Here is a 17,674-nt window from a genome sequence, read left to right on the forward strand (position 1 = left end):
AACTAGATAAATGTGGATATGGAGACAGGACAACACGAGCATCGCTCAATTCCTGTATACTACAAATAGGTAAATATAAATAGGTAAATACACACACACAGACACAACACACACACAAAAAAGCATGTACACACATAATAGCACATACACACATAAAAGAACATACTGTGCACATAAAAGTACATACACACACTACAACATATACACACACAAAAGTGCATAGACACAAAAAAGCATGTACACACATAAAAGCACATACAGGTACACACACAAAAGCACAAACACATTCACGAAAACATATACACACACAAAAGCACATACACATTCACGAAAACATATACACACATAAAAGCACATACACATTCACGAAAACATATACACACACAAAAGCACATACACATTCACGAAAACATATACACACACAAAAGCACATACACACATAAGAGCATATCCACACACATGACTGCATGCATGAAAACATGTGCATGCATTCTCATGCATACATTCATACACACACATATGCATGTGCGCACACACACACACACACACACACACACACACACACACACACACACACACACACACACACACACATCAATAACAGACTATCTCCGGCTGACCACATCAGCGAGAAGGTACGGAACACATATACACTGCTTGCAAATATGAGAGTAGCATTCACATACATAAATGAAGACATGCTAAGAAGGATAATAACATCATTCATTAGACCAACCCTGGAATATGCATCAGTAGTCTGGAGTCCTCATCTCAAAAAGCATGTAGACAAGATTGAAAAAGTTCAAAGGGCCGCTACAAGATGGATACCAAGCTTAAGGGACTTAAGCTACGAAGAAAGACTAAATAAACCGAATCTACCAACACTACAGGAGAGAAGGAAAAGAGGTGACATGATAATGCTATATAAGTGCATATCAGGGAAGGAGAAAATAGACATAAATGATTACTTAACATATGGAGAAGCATCAGCAAGAGGACACTGCAAAAAAACTGCATAAGAAGAGAGGTGATAAAGACGTAAGGAAATTCATTTTCCCAAACGGAGCAATTGATCAATGGAATGCACTACCGAATGAAATAGTGTGTGCCAAAACAATTCACAAATTTAAGGATATGTACGATAAATATGGTTTAAGACACTGGACAGTACGAGCTTGACTCATTCCTGTAAAGATACAATTAAGTAAGAACAATCAGGTAAGAACACACACACACACACACACACACACACACACACACACACACACATCATTTACTGCCTGTTTCTTTCCTCTCACCTTACTGCCACCACTAACAATGTATTGTATCATTATAAAGGTTCCAACATGCTTGCATGCAACAGTCTTCATAACCTAATGATGTTTCTCCATGCCACTCAATCTCTGGCAGCTTCCCTATTCAGTCCCTTATCTCTTATGCCACACAATGACCTCATCTCTAGTCCTTCTTGGTTTGCCTTTTGCAACCCTTCAGTCAACAATTTGCACCTCTCACCTGCACCCAATTGTCATCCTCCATCCTTTCAACATGCCCAAACCATCTCAATCAACCCCTCCTCATCACAATACCAATACATTAATTTCTCATCCTTCCTCTCAGCTCTTCAACTGCAATCTTAGACCCCCAAGGCCTCATATTCAAGGATACACTACACATCCAACTAATCACTGTCATTTCTGAATGTTTGAGCCTAAGAATATCCTCTTCCTTTACTGTCCAAGTCTCACTACCACACAGTATTACATTCCTAATACATGCCGCATACAAGGACCTCTTAGCATAGAGGGAAGCCCTCTCAGTGTTAGGAGAGGCAACATCTGCCTGAACTTCCTCCAACCATTCCTTACCCAAGCCACACAGCTAGCTCCAGGCCCAACTCCAGCACATAACATGACTCCCAAATAACAAAACTCTTCCACAACTCAAGAGACTCACCAGCAAGGTCATTCCATTCACACCTATCGGTCTCTAAAACATGCTCCCCCAACACACTGCACCCATGAAATCAGCATTATTTTGCAGCCTACCTCTTATACCACAATATCTTTTATGCACCTTTTTATCAAAAATGCTGCACAAGATGGAGTTACTTACCACTCCCTGCTGGCAAACTGCACATGGCCCACTTCCTCTATTTTAATAGTACTGTCACTAGCTCTTGATGTCATCACCTTTGTTTTATCTGCATTTACTCTCAAACCCATGTGCCCAATTATGACTCTCCACTTCCGAAGTCTTTCCTCAGCCTCCCTTTCATTTTCTGTGATCAACACCAAGTCATCTGCATATATCTCTCATGTGAGTACAATTTTTGATGTCATGTGAAAGAGTTTCAAGCACCAAGACAAGCAATTAGGGGATCAAGACTTCCCCCTGATGTATGTCAACATTTAAGGAGAACTCATCACTCCATTCACTCTCACATAGGTGCAGGCAACCATATACATAGGCATAACTATGCAAACCAACTGCTCCTTGATCCCAAGCTTTCTCATTGCCCACTTCATCACCTCCCTAGGGACTCTGTTGCATACCATCTCCAAATCAACAAAAACAAAGTATAACTCCTTTTTCTTTCCTTATATTTTTTCTGATGCTGTCATACAATGAATGTGACATCACTGGTCCCATTGCCTGGCATAAACCCAAACAGCATCTCATCAGTATTCAGTCTTTACCTTGTCATACCTTCCAGGACTCTCTCCATTACCTTCATTATCTGGTACAAAAGTTTTATGCCTCTAGAATTTCCTCTTTCCAGGGTATCACCCTTCCCACTGTCTAAATCACACATCAGCCAGTTATCTGGAACAACACATTCATATATAATTTAATTTATAAAATCACTAACTAAACCCATTCTTAGATCTCCCATGACATCAACATTTTGGCAGTTAACCCAGACACACCTGCTGCCTTCCCTAACTGCATCCTGCCTACTGCTTTACTCACAGTAGCAGCACCAAAGGCCATGGGCCAAACACTGGATCCACTGACGCCAAACCTTCTCTACAGTCAAACTTCTCATCCAGCAGCCAGCTATAATGCTCTCTCCAGGCATCTGTAATATGCTCACTGTCCACCACTCCCTTTCCGTCATCATTCTTCACACACTGCTCACCTATGATATCCTGCATTCCTTCTTCATCAGATTTGCCACCTTAAATACCACATTCTTCCTTTCCACACTGTTTAGGGTATTCAGTAATATAAAAGTCTTTGAGACTCAGTTTTTGCCCTGTATACCTCCTATCTGGCTCTACAATTGGCAGCTAAGTATGGTACAGTATTCCTCTCTGTTACCACCCCTCTTCCCTTCTCTGAAAAGTTTTCTTTTCTCTTTAAATGCTGCTTCTATTTCCTCAGCTCACCACCATGTTGCCTCATAAGGAGAGCCCCTTGTCCATTCACACAATGAATCAACAGCTCTCAAGAGATTATTCTTGAGAGTTCTGTATTGCTCATTAACACTTCTGTCTACATCTCTCTGTTCAGCCACCAATCTACTCATCTTGATACTTTATGTTATTCAAATATTTTTTCACCAACCCTTAGTTGTCTGAAGATACTCCCTTCCCCGACACCCAAACATTACCCCAACTGCCTGTTACGGTAAGCAATCACCACTTATTACAACTTCGTACACTATAATTAACTCTTTATTATGTCCAGTGATGTTGCCAGAGGTTGAATGTGTACTACAATAAATATCAGATATAATCAGGAGGGGGCAAAAATTTTTCATGAGGGCTAATGGGGAGACTTTTGGAAAATTCTGGGATTTCACCATACCAATTTGCCATATAACACTGGTTTCAATGGTGCAATTTGTGCATTTCAATTTATACAGTAAAATTCCTGGATACATAGGCACCGTAAACTAAGCGTCTACTGTATTATATCAGCCTCATGAATTTGACTTTTTTCTGTATAAGGTTGATATTAGCCATTTATACACATGTATGCTAATGGTGCATGACTGACCCCTTTTAGAGACTTCATGCTCATCTCCAACTCAGCATTGCGCAGCTCAGCGTTGGAGAGGTCCTGCTGTGTTTTGCTCTTAGCCTCTGCGAGTTGGTCTTTCTGGCGGCGCAGATCGGAGAGAGCACCCTGTAGTTCAGCCACCCGTTCCTCCAGCTGTCGTCGCTCAGACTCACTGCGAGACAGCTGAGTCTGAGACTAAATGGAAGAAAGGTCAAAATAGACACAAAGACATTAAACTGGTACAATACAATAAACAACTTTCACTGGTAATCATCTTGATGATCATCCTAACTGTATATAATAGGCAGAAAGAACTGAAGCAAACCTCCTTGATTTTTTACATCATATACATTAACCCCTAAACCGCGGGCTTGTTTTGCTTTGACTTGCGGCTCCCGCGGGCATATTCGCGCTCCGACAGACTTTCTAAAAATATTTGCCAAAAATCAGTTATTAGACCTAGAATATTAAAATTACATATGCATATGGCACATACCTTCAGCTTTCTCCTGGGATGTTTGTTGAGCCTTCGTCGAGTTCCGTAGGACTTGTGGAGACCTCTGAAGTTGGGTAACAAAGTCTCCACTTTACACTTCCCGACAACCCGTAATATGATTACCATAGCCTGATATTATCACTAGAAACACTATTCTATGATTCTCAAATAGTTTGGAATCCATACTCCAAAAAAAAAAAAACACTGTGAAAGCAATGAAAATTACGAGGGCGTATGACCTTCCCACTTGCGATCGTTCGCCGCTGGTGTTCAGTCAAATTTATTATTCATAAAACCCCTCACACTTTATATTTCTATTACTATATAACACTTATATATGTCTACAGTCTTTATCCAGAAGTTTCCTTCAGTAATAGTAATTTATTGTCACTGTAGGCATTCAATTTTTCTCTTAGTAAAATATGTAGCATTCACTTTCTCGTCCTGTATACTAGCGTTGAGAGTGAATGTCACTTTCACCTTCACTTTCATAACTCACTTTATTCATACATGCTAGAGTGAAACCTTCACTTTCATTACTCCTAGTATATATACTCGTTATTATTATAATAATACTCATTTACATTTCTATTTACATTCTCTATTTTATTTACATTATTTACATTTCTATTTTATTTACACTGTGTTAGGCACTGTCACTTGCAGTAAATTATAAAACTATTTTCCACTGTTCACTTATATTTACATTCATTGCTTTCTTGTTGTTTACACATTATTTACATTTCCACTTGCACTGTTTTACTCACCAGAAAGATCGTAGTCACTCTCTATCATTTGTCAGCTCTTTACCCCTTTCCACACGAGGTTTAGTAGGGGGTAGAGGTCACAGGGCCCTTTGCATGGGGCTAAAAAGCGGCGGAATTTGAAAGGCGCAAATCCAACATACTTTCACCTTGAAAGACGACGTAGCAGCCGTGGCTCAGTGGGTTAGTGCGCTCCGCTCTGACCGAAGGGTCGGAGGATTGAATCCACCCAAGGGTCATTGGTAGACATCAGGAAGGGCATCCGGTCATAAAATGCTACATGCTCCAGTCCAAAAGTCCTCTACCCAGGGGCAACGCCTTAGCCCTTCGGGGATACCTGGCGTAAAACCAAATTATTATTTATAATTATTAAAGACGACAGTAAACTGATACTGGTGGCCTGCCTAGGGGGAGTGCAATACTCCCAACGTCAGCCTTGTGACAGCTGCTAATATACAGCTATGAAATGATTGGCAGGAAATCTAGACAATACATAATAAATTAGGAAGTTCCAGGTGAATGTAAGCATCACTTAGGCTTCTCCCTTCCCTCCTTATATATATTTTTATTACGAGAATAGATTATACGGCATATATCAAGGAGAAATAAACAGCAAAAATTAGCGAGCGAGTGCACATGAGGTATTGTCAGGTGATAATTAGCCAATTCCAGGTGTATGGCACTATCACTTACCTTATTTCTTTTTTGTATATATTATTTGGTATAAGAATAGGGCATAGGGCTTATTTCAACGGATGAAATCAGTGGAAAATTCCAGGGTAGATTTACTTAGCTCAGAATACAGTGTAGTGGCCTGCAATAATTATGTAGTTCCAGGTGAATGTAAATATCACTTAGGCTTCTCCCTTCCTTTCTTATGTATATTTCTATTACGAGAATAGATTATACGGCATAGTTCAAGGGGAAATAAACAGCGAAAAGTAGAGAACGAGTGCACGTGAGATGTTGTCAGGTGATAATTAGCCAATTCCAGGTGTATGGCACTCTCACTTACCTTATTTCTTTTTTGTATATATTATTTGGTATAAGAATAGGGCATAAGGCTTATTTCAATGGATGAAATCAGTGGAAAATTCCAGGGAAGATTTACTTAGCGTAGCACAGCCGGGCAGGCGAGAGGAGAGGGTAATGGAGGGGAGGTAGGGAGGGGAATCAAGAACGGGGAGAAATGGCTAAATTGTCAACAATGGATGGGAGTACAGATGAGATTAGGAGTGCTGACTAGTGTTGGACATTGGCAGTACTGATAGATGATACAAGCCACCACTTGAAAGCCCGGGCGAATTCAAAATAACACAGAATCACAAAAGTGATGCCTCGCGGTATGATCCCTTGCTCACAAGCGTCATGAAAGTGACGCCCCGCGGTTAAGGGGTTAAAGGAGAAGGGATGTCCTATACCATTCCTTCATCCTGTGTTTTAAAAGCCATACCATTTGCAACATCATCATCAACATCCTGCCTCTATTCTCACCTAAAGGTGGAGTAAGGTAAGACCCAAGAAGTATGGAAAAAGGAAGTCATGACAGGAAGAACCAATTAACAGCATGGCCAATTACTGTATAATGAGACACAAACTCATCCACTGACAATTCAAGGCCCTGAAATCATGGCTCAACCTCACAGGCATAACCATCCACATATATATGAGCTTCATATTACCTATCACACAGAATCATTATAATGACAACCAAGTTAAAAAAAAAGAGGTGCTATCTACAACACAGGGACAGGAGTACATGGAGTTCAAGAAAACTCTTACAATATAAACTTAGGAGTTCTCAGCAAGGACTGGAGAGGATAATGCTAAATATCAATCTGATGGGTCAGAAAAGAGTTTTCAAGGCAAGACAACAGACTAGAAATATTAACTGCCACACTAATAAGTAGAAATGGACATGGATTTATATATACAGCAAGCTCGCCCCCAACGCGTGGGTTTCGTTCCTAACGTGGCGCATTCAGCGCGAAACCGTTTAAGTTTTAACTACTTATTTTGCTCCCTAGATCTCCTAAACGTGGTCTTTTGCTGTTATCTGCCATTGGTAATCAATATGAAGCACTTTAAGTGGTTAGAAGGTTTATTTAACCCCTTAAACGCGGATCGTCGCATTTGCGACGGTCAGCCCAAAGGACAGAACGGCGGATCATCGCGTTTGCGATTTGAGTTAATTTTGAATAACCGCGGGCAAGCAGGCTCCAGCTGGTATTGTCTATCAGTACCACCACCCTCTAGCTACAACTAGCATACTTTACCTTTGTACTACTAACCTCAGTTGTTGCCAAATATCGCGTTTTCCCCCCCCGTCCCCCCCCCCACCATGGCCCGGCCAGCCTGGCTGTGATACATGGCAGCGCTCTGAGCGCTCAGAACTGTAAATCTGCGATCTCCTCTCACAAGCAGTTTATGCTACTAGGAAACACTTGTTTCCCCAGTTGTAAGACTAGCTTTTTTTCTCACAGTTTGCCCCTGTTTAGTGTCAGTTTACTGCAGGCTTTCAAAGTGAGATTATGGCGAGTTCTAGCTCTTCCCAGTCAGTGCAAGCGGCCGACAGGAACGAGAATAAAGTGGCGGACGTAAGGGAGAATAAAAAGCGCGCCGTGGTGATCTTTTGGGAAGTAATATGATTGAAAATAATGTAGTATACATGTTTTTAGCTGTGAAAATGGAAATGTTTGTTGAGTGACGGGAAGACCGCCGCCACAGTGCATGTCGGCCGTATGCTCCGTTGATTTTAGCCTTATTTTCAGTGCTTATTGTACAAATACGGATTCCTAACTACCTTTATGTTGTAGTATAAAGTTTACTGTGACAGAATGAGGCTGTGGTAGAGGGGAAACCGGGTTGCTGGAGGTGTGAAAGTGAAGATTTGGTTACCCAACTTTGCAAGTCTCCACAAGTCCTTGGGTAGTCCACGAAGGCTCAACACCTGTCTCTGGAGAAAGCTGAATGTAAGTACTATCTGCCATACCAAGTATAATGTTCTAGGGTTAATCTCTGATTTTTGGCGAATATTTTCCTACAGGTACTCAGACCACGATACAATCCCGCCACTCGGGGGGGATCGACTGTACACAGCCGCATTTAAGGGGTTAATGTTATGACTTACAAATACAGTACTGCACAGCAAAACTTCAACATACAAATACCTAAGCACAAGGCAACATTCCGATGCCGAAACCAGTCGGCGTCGGAATGTTGCTTTGTGTTTACGTATTTGTATGTCGAAGTTTTGCTGTGCAGTACTGTATTTGTAAGTTATAACATTAAATGAATCTTCTAACCACTTAAAGTGCTTCATATTGATTACCAATGGCAGATAACAGCAAAACACCACGTTTAGGGAGTCTAGGGAGCAAAATGGTTTCTGGACTATTCGCTGTCAAGCCAGTTCGCCGTCACAATAATAACAAGACAACATAGACTTTCATGGATCCCCCTGAAATATAGTTATTAAAGTACTGATTAATTAATAATAAGTATATTTATAAAAGTATTGATTAATTAATATATTTATAGAATGACGGGGAATCATACAGGGTGCGAATTATCCTGATGGGGAATCGTTCATGTTTTGACAGGGAACTGACATGATGATGAATTGTCTTGGAACCCACCGATCGTGTGTAATCTATAACTGGTTACCAGGCTTTATTTAATGCTTTAACTTTCTATAAGTGCTTTAACTTACAAGTGCATAAAAGAATAGTAAATATTTAACTTACAAATACAGTACTGTGGAAAAGCAGTACAGCAAATATTTAACAAACAAATAAAAAAGGTAATATTCTGACCCCTATCAGAAAACTGGTTATAAGACTTTATTTCTTGCTTGATGTTATTTAATAATACTTTAACTTGCACATAAACTTACCAGAACAGTACTGTAAATATTTAACTTACAAATACAGCACTGAGGAAAAGCAGTACAGCGAGTCACATCACATGATCAAAACAAACTGTGCGTGCTGAGCTGATGTTCGAGGATTTGGCCTATCAACGGCCTCTGTTGCGTAAATATATAGTTTTCGTAATGGTTCTTTAACCCCTTAACCGTGGGGCGTCACTTTCGTGACGCTTGGGAGCAAGGGATCATACCGCGGGGCGACACTTTTGTGATTCTGTGTTATTTTGAATTCGCCCGGGCTTTGAAGTGGTGGCTTGTATCATCTATCAGTACTGCCAATGTCCAACACTAGTCTGCACTCCTAATCTCATCTGTACTCCCATCCATTGTTGACAATTTAGCCATTTCTCCCCGTTCTTGACTCCCCTCCCTACCTCCCCTCCATTACCCTATCCTCTCGCCTGCCTGGCCATGCTACGCTAAGTAAATCTTCCCTGGAATTTTTCACTGATTTCATCCATTGAAATAAGCCCTATGCCCTATTCTTATACCAAATAATATATACAAGAAAGAAATAAGGTAAGTGAGAGTGCCATACACCTAGAATCGGCTAATTATCACCTGACAACACCTCACGTGCACTCGTTCGCTAATTTTCACTGTTTATTTCCCCTTGAAATATGCCGTATAATCTATTTTCGAAATAAAAATATATATAAGAAAGGAAGGGAGAAGCCTAAGTGATATTTACAACACCTGGAACTACCTAATTATTGCAGGCCACCACACTGTATTCTACGCTAAGTAAATCTTCCCTGGAATTTTCCACTGATTTCATCCATTGAAATAAGCCCTATGCCCTATTCTTATACCAAATAATATATACAAAAAAGAAATAAGGTAAGTGATAGTGCCATACACCTGGAATTGGCTAATTATCACCTGACAACACCTCACGTGCACTTGTTCGCTAATTTTTGCTGTTTATTTCCCCTTGAAATATGCCGTATAATCTATTTTTGTAATAAATATGCATATAAGGAAGGAAGGGAGAAGCCTAAGTGATATTTACATTCACCTGGAACTACCTAATTTATTATGTATTGTCTTGGTTTCCTGCCAATCATTTCATTGCTATATATTAGCATGTCTCATAGGGCTGAAGTTCGTAGTATTGCACCTACCCTAGCCAGGCGGCAGGAGGCCACCACTATCAGTTCACTGTCGTCTTTGAAAGTGGGAGTATGTCTGATTTGCTCCTGCTAACTTCCGCCGCTTTATAGCCCCATGCAAAGGGCCCTGTGACCTTTACCCCCTACTAAACCTCGTGTGGAAAGAGGTAAAGGGCTGACAATTGATAGAGAATGACTATGATCTTTTTACTGAGTAAAATAGTGCAAGTGGAATTGTAAATAAAGTGTAAATAATGTGTAAACAGCAAGAAAGCAATGAATGAAAATATAAGTGAACAGTGGAAAATAGTTTTATAAGTTACTTCAAGTGACAGTGCATAACACATGTAAATAAAATAGAAATGTAAATAATGTAAATAAAATAGAGAACATAAATAGAAATGTAAATGAGTAGTATTATAAGAATACGAGTATATATACTAGGAGTAATGAAAGTGAAGGTTTCACTCTAGCATGTATGAATACTATGAGTTATGAGAGTGAAGGTGAAAGTGACATTCACTCTCAATGCTAGTATACAGGACGAGAAAGTGAATGCTACGTATTTTACTGAAAGAAATTGAATCCCTACAGTGACAATAAACTACTATTACTGAAGGAAACTTATGGATAAAGACTGTAGATATATATAAGTGTTATATAGTAACAGAAATATAAACTGTCAGTGTTTTTATGAATAACAGACAACACTAGTGGCGAACGATCGGAAGTGGGATGGTCATACGCCCTCGTAATTTTCATTGCTTTCACAGTGTTTTTTTGGGGTAGTATGGATTCCAAACTATTTGAGAATCATAGATTAGTGTTTCTAGTGATAATATCAGGCTGTGGTAATCATATTACGAGTTGTCGGGAAGTGTAAAGTGGTGACTTTGTTACCCAACTTCAGAGGTCTCCACAAGTTTTACGGTACTCAACGAAGGCTCAACAAACACCCAAGGAGAAAGCTGAAGGTATGTGCCATAAGTATATGTGATTTTAATATTCAAGGACTAATAACTGATTTTTGGCAAATATTTTTAGAGAGTCTGTCGGAGCGCGACTATGCCCGCGGGAGCCGCAAGTCAAAGCAAAACAAGCCCGCGGTGTAAGGGTTAATCTTACGTTATCTTATACATATCCCAGCACTAACCGTGTATAATTGCGAGCGTGTTTGCCAAGAACGTGTTCCGGGCGAGTTTACCGTATATTTTCGTTTAGTTTTTAAAAACTCCAACATGCTTGCATGCGTCGGCCTTGGTCACCTAATGGCGGCTCTCCATGCTGCAGGATCCATTGCAGCCTCCCTGTTCAGTCCCTTAACCCTGCGGTCACACTTAATGACCTAGTCTCATGTCTTTCTTGGTTTACCCCTCGTTACCCCACCCCCAATATTAACACTTCTCACCTTCCTCACCCAATTATCATCCCCCATCCTCTCCACATGTCCAAACCATCTCAATCTACCTCTCCTCATCACAACACCAATACACTCCAGTCCCATCCTACCTCTCAACTCTTCCATCGCAAACCCAGTCCCCCCCAGACCTTGCACGCAGGGACGCACTACACATCCACCCAATCATTGTCACTTCTGTACGTCTGAGCCAGCGAATATCCTCCTCCCCCACTGCCCAGGTCTCACTACCATACAGCACCACACTCCTAACACATGCTACACACAAAGACCCTGCAGCATGTAGGGATAGTCCTCTCAATGTCAGGAGGGGCAAGAGCTCCCTAACTTCTTCCATCCACTTCTCACCCTAGCCACAGAGCTAGCTCCAGCCCCACCTCCAGCATACAACATGTCTCCCAAATAACAAAACTCTTCCACACACTCAAGAGATTCACCAGCAAGTTCAATCCTTTCACACCTGACAATCTCCACCTGCTCTCCCCGGCACGCCGTACACATAAAATCAGCATTATCTCGCAGTCTACCTCTGATACCACTACATCTCCTGTGCACCCATTTATCACAAACACTGCACAAGATGGAATTACTTCCCACACCCTTGTGACAAACTGCACATGGCCACTCTCCCTCGTCTTTGACAGTACTGCCACCAACCCTAGATATCATTACCTTCGTTCCATCCACATTTACTCCCAAGCCCCTGTGCCCCATACCATCTCTCCACTTCCTAAACTTTTCCTCTGCCTCCCTTTCATTCTCTGCAATCAAGACCAAATCATCAGCATACAACATCTCCCACGGAAGTCCGTTTCTAAAGTCATGTGAGAGGGCTTCAAGTACCATGATAAACAACATGGGACTCAAAACTGACCCCTGATGCACACCAACATTCACGGAAAACTCATCACTCAAATCTCCATTCACTCTTACCTGGGTGTGAGCACCCACATACATAGCCATAACCACCCTAACAAGCCACTCCTCCAAGATAAGCTTTCTCATTGCCCACTTCACCACCTCTCAAGGGACTCTGTCAAAGGCCTTTTCCAAATCAACAAAAACAAAATACTGATCCCTTTTCTTACCAATATATTTTTCCTGAAGCTGTCGAACAATGAATATGGCATCAGTGGTCCCCTTACCTGGCATAAACCCAAACTGCATCTCATCAATATTCACTCTTTCTCTAATCATACCTTCTAAAACTCTCTCCATTACCTTCATTATCTGATCTAAAAGCTTTATACCTCTATAAAATCCTCTTTCCAGGACATCACCCTTCCCTTTATACACATTTACAATTACACTCTTCAGCCAATCATCTGAGACAACACACTCATAAAATAATCATATCTATCAGGTCAGTGACTAACCTCCCTCTTATATCTCCTGAGGTCTTCAACATATCGGCAGTCAACCCAGACACACCTGCTGCCTTCCCCACCTTCATCCTGCCTACTGCCTCACTCACAGTAGCAGCATCAATCAAAGGCTAAGGGCCAAACACTGGATCTGCTGGCTCTAAACCCTCCCTGTCCCAGTCAAACTCCTCATTCAACAATCAGTTATAATGCTCTCTCCATGCACCTTTAATATCCTCACTGTTCACCACTACCCTTCCTTCATCATTCTTCACACACTGCTCGCCTATAATATCCCGATTATCCCTCTTCATCTGATTTGCCACCTTAAATATCAAATTTTTCCTTTGCCCACGATTTAGGTTTTCAAGTATAAGTCTCTGTGACTCAGACTTCGCCCTGTATACCTCTCTTCTAGCCCTACGCTTGGCAGACAAGTATTCCTCCTTGCTACCACCCTTCTTCCATTCCCGGAAAAGCCATCTTTTCTTCTTAACTGCAGCTTCTACACCCTCATCCCACCACCAAGTTACTTTATGTCTTGGTGGTCCTCTTGTCCAATCGCATGTTACATCAGTAACTCTCAAGAGATTGTTCTTGAGGGCTCTGTACTGTTCATTAACGCCTCTGTCTACAGCTCCCTGTTCAGCCACCACTCTCCTCATCTCTCTATAGAAGGCATCCCTTACTACTTGGTTTTTCAGATTCCATATTTTCCTCCTAGGTACATAAGTCCTCTTTTTCATCACTCATTCTTCAAACACCATATCACAAATCAATAGTTTGTGCTGCTGCAACCACTCCTCACTTCCTAACTTTAACATCCCTCACTAACCTCCTATCAGCCCTCCTAACCAGAAAATAATCTATCTGACTGTTATTTCCCCCAGACTCATGCATAATTAACCTACTCTCTCTTTTCCTAAAATATGTGTTGCACACAATCATGTCCGTTGCCTTCCCAAACTCGAGTATCCTTTCCCCTTCCACATTCCTTATACCATACGCACATCCCCCATGTAATCCTTCATAAACTTGTGCTGCTTCACCTCCATGACCATTTAAGTCCCCTCCCAAAACCACTATCTCATCATCCTGCATACCACCTACTACACGTATTAAATCATCCCAAAATCTATCTTTCTCTGCTTCATCCAATCCTGCCTATGGAGCATATGCTGATATAATGGCAGCTATCTTTCTACCGAATAGAATTTTCACTACCAATATCCTATCGCTTACTCTCATAACATGCATAACATATTCCACCCATTTCTCCGCAACCATCACACCAACACCCCCATATCCGTCTGTCCCCCCCCCCTGCCAAAACAACTTAGAGTAACAGTCCTTCCCAACAATCTTTCTGGCTGATCCACCCCTGTACCAGACTTCCTGCAAACACGCCACATGCACCCAACTCCTACTGAATGCCTCAATGACTCCCCCCGCTCTTCCCCTCAAACTTCCCACATTCCATGAACCCACCCTCATCCCCCTGGGTGATTTACTGTCCTCAAGCTTGCTTTGAAACTTATTCTTGCATTTTGTCACAGTCAGTATTAATAAAGGGGGACAGATATACCACAGGTCCCACTCACTGCACAGTCCAAGGTCCAGGCAATGGATCTGGGACCCTTAGCCCAACAGCTTACCAGTGGCTGTGGTTGTGGCCTTGGGGCATCCTGCCACGACAGCTGCAGGGACACCCTCCAAGCGTGTCTTGGCACTGCAACTATCCTGCCATTATACACCCACTGATAGGGCAGCCTCCTGGGGCGCTACTCCCAGGTTCGGATCTCTCTCTATCGGGCGGAAGCGGCAGCCTGGGAACTGAAATGTCCTGTACCCTCTAGCACAAGCTCGAGCCCCATGTCACCCTGGACCCATGATCTATGCCGGCGGAACCCCCGTCACCCGCCACTAGGTAGCGGGGGCAAAGTTTTCTGGTTGCATGCCCTTGCTGGCACCAACCCCTGTAATGTAGTGGGATACGTTGTGTGAAATGTAAAGTGCATGTGGTGTAGTGCATAAGATAGTTAAAGGAAATGTTTGGGAGAGTATGCTGGTCTACTCTCTATGCTACTGTCACACTGAAAAGTTCAGCAAAGGGGATGGTTAGATAGCTGGTGAAACAGGAGCTCCAACTCTCCTTACCACCAGCATTCCCATTCCCCTCGGGAGTACCACCCAGTTCGGCCCGTGCTACAGTCTCCTTCTATATTTTGCAGAACTATTCATAAATGGGCAACAACAATAACAGACTGATAACCCATGGATAAAGTGAAAGAAATGAGCAGAGATCTAAGTGCAGGGATAAAGACCACAAATAAGCAGGAGTGGTAGGGAACAGGATAACAACCACTAGAATAGTCAAAATTTAAAGAGATTACAGTCCATCTCCAGTAGGGTAGTACAGTACCTGGGAGAGATTATAATACTGAGATGGAAAGACAGCCAGCTACTATATTGTAAAGAAGTGACACAGACTGGAGTGGATGGTGTTCATCAATCAGAAAACACACCAATCTTAGGAACCCTTTAAAAAAAAAATTTTAGTTGAATGATGAAAATGTTCAAGAAAACAAAGACTGAATCTTGATTATATTGACAATCAGACAATGTTCATTAGAGGAGCTACCAGACGTCTGTCAGAGTAGCTGTTAAATTTAATATTTTGTAAAAGGATAATTTAATATAAAATAATCACAAATCTTACAAGAATGCAAAACAGTATATCTAGCTTACCCTACTAAGCTCCTCCTGCATGGCTGATGAGGCAGACACAGTCTCTTTTAGGGAACGGTTGAGGGAAGAGAGCTTGTCTTTCAGCTCAGACTCTGAAGTTGAGGCTGAAGCCATCCTGCTCTTCATATCATCAACCTTAGTTCTTAGAGAGGTAGCCTGGTCCTCTGCAGCTCGCAGGCTACGGCTTAGGGTCTCGCGGGATGTGTGCAGGTTCTGTGGTGATGAGTAAGAGTTATTTGGTACACTGGATAAGGAAACAACCTGAAGGAGGTAAGATTTACATGGTTTTTCCAGATAACCTACTGGGACAGAATATTTGGATTTGATGTAAGAGTATTTGGTACTGGTATATTCACATATGTAGAAGTTACTACAACTACAATGAATAAGTACTCTCTGATATTTACTGTACCACAAGGATTTCCTTTTATGATGATGACATACAGCTTCATAAGCATACTGAAATGCTTATGATATACTATAGTGTGATTCCTTCATTATTGTACACTTTTTTTATTATTTTTTTTTAAATAACAGGATGGAGGAAGGAAAAACAAATGGGGGAAAAAAAAATAATCCGTACACCAGATTACTGGTGTCCTCTATTCATAAAATATCTGTAACAGTTAGACTTGAACAGTTGTGGGTTGAAATTTGGAGGAAAACAACTCTGGGGAAGCAAGTTCCAGAGAGATGCAGTTCGGGGAATGAAAGAATTCTGCTAGGCAGAAGTTCTGCAATATGGTTGAGTGACATTCCAGTCATGAGCCCGTGTAGCTCGAGGGAAGGCATGGAGAGGTGGCACCATGGACGCAACTTCGCCTGAGCATTTGCCAAAAAAATGTCTGTAAAATAATGCAAGGGAGGAAACATTCCTTCTTACTTGCAGGGGAGGTAGTTTATATGTAATGGCAGGGTTGTTAATGATTCTAACAGCTTTATTCTGAATTTTGTCTAGTTGTCTTAATGCAACCTCTCCACAACCATTCCACAAGGGTGAGCAATATTCAAGCTGAGAGCGCACATGACTCTTATAAATTATAGCTAACTGCTCATCGGCGAAGAAGTTACAGACTCTGTACAATAATCCAAGTTTCTTTAAGGCGGTTTTAGCAAGTGATCTGACATGAGAGGTCCAGCTGAGGGCACTGTTAAGTGAGACACCAAGAATTTCAATACTTTAGATGGGAATATTAGTAGCACTGAAGGTAATGTACGAATCTGGCAATATCTGTCTATTAGTAAACTGTATATATTTAGTTTTACTAGCATTAAAAGAGACAAGGTTGTTTTGTCCCCATTCACATGCTTATAGCAGTCTTCATTATCACTACTACATGAAAATCTGCACTCATGCTGTTAACATGCATTTTTTGTCCCCCCCTCCTCCACAAAAAAATAGCCATCATGCACCTAATTTTGTTTCTGCCAACAATGATAGTACAAAATCTGTGATTTCTGAAGGTTCTGAAAGATTCAAAAGATGCGACCCTACTCAAGAAGTTAATTCCAGGTGGTGGAAAGCACTAACTCTCCATCTCCTAGCCTCATAACCCCTTACTTCAAGCCCATCTCAGGTCTCTATATGGTCTATGTTTCTTCCTTATTGTGCCCTTTTCATCATTTTCTATTAACTTAACCATGCCTGTATGTCTTTCAGATACTTCTCATACCAGTACGTATGTATTTAGTGGGTCTACATTGTTGTCAAAGGGAAAAATTGGGTTTACAAGTGAGTGCCCAGTACCGATTAGGAAAAATCCCATAGGTTCTTTGTTTTCATTATTGCACAATTTCATTATCATGCAATAGGTGCAGTACTACTTATGTGCCCTAA

The 17,674-nt window shown here is 41.4% G+C and overlaps 1 protein-coding gene across 4 annotated transcripts in view; it reads right to left on the reverse strand.

Moving 5' to 3' along the window:
* LOC145395050 (uncharacterized) overlaps window positions 1-17,674 on the reverse strand; it is a 1,083,039-nt gene that overhangs the window by 181,502 nt on the left and 883,863 nt on the right. For all 4 annotated transcript variants that reach the window (XM_080268801.1, XM_080268802.1, XM_080268803.1 and 1 more), the window contains exons 33-34: window positions 15,838-16,050; window positions 4,006-4,203 (exon numbers count right to left, since the gene is read on the reverse strand). In XM_080268801.1, coding sequence (XP_080124927.1) covers window positions 4,006-4,203; window positions 15,838-16,050 — 411 coding nt within the window. The remainder of the gene's footprint in view (window positions 1-4,005; window positions 4,204-15,837; window positions 16,051-17,674) is intronic.

This window comes from Coenobita brevimanus, chromosome 29, assembly GCF_032717465.1.
Source record: "Coenobita brevimanus isolate Jiangsu-jjx chromosome 29, ASM3271746v2, whole genome shotgun sequence".
Taxonomy (NCBI): Eukaryota; Metazoa; Arthropoda; class Malacostraca; order Decapoda; family Coenobitidae; genus Coenobita; species Coenobita brevimanus.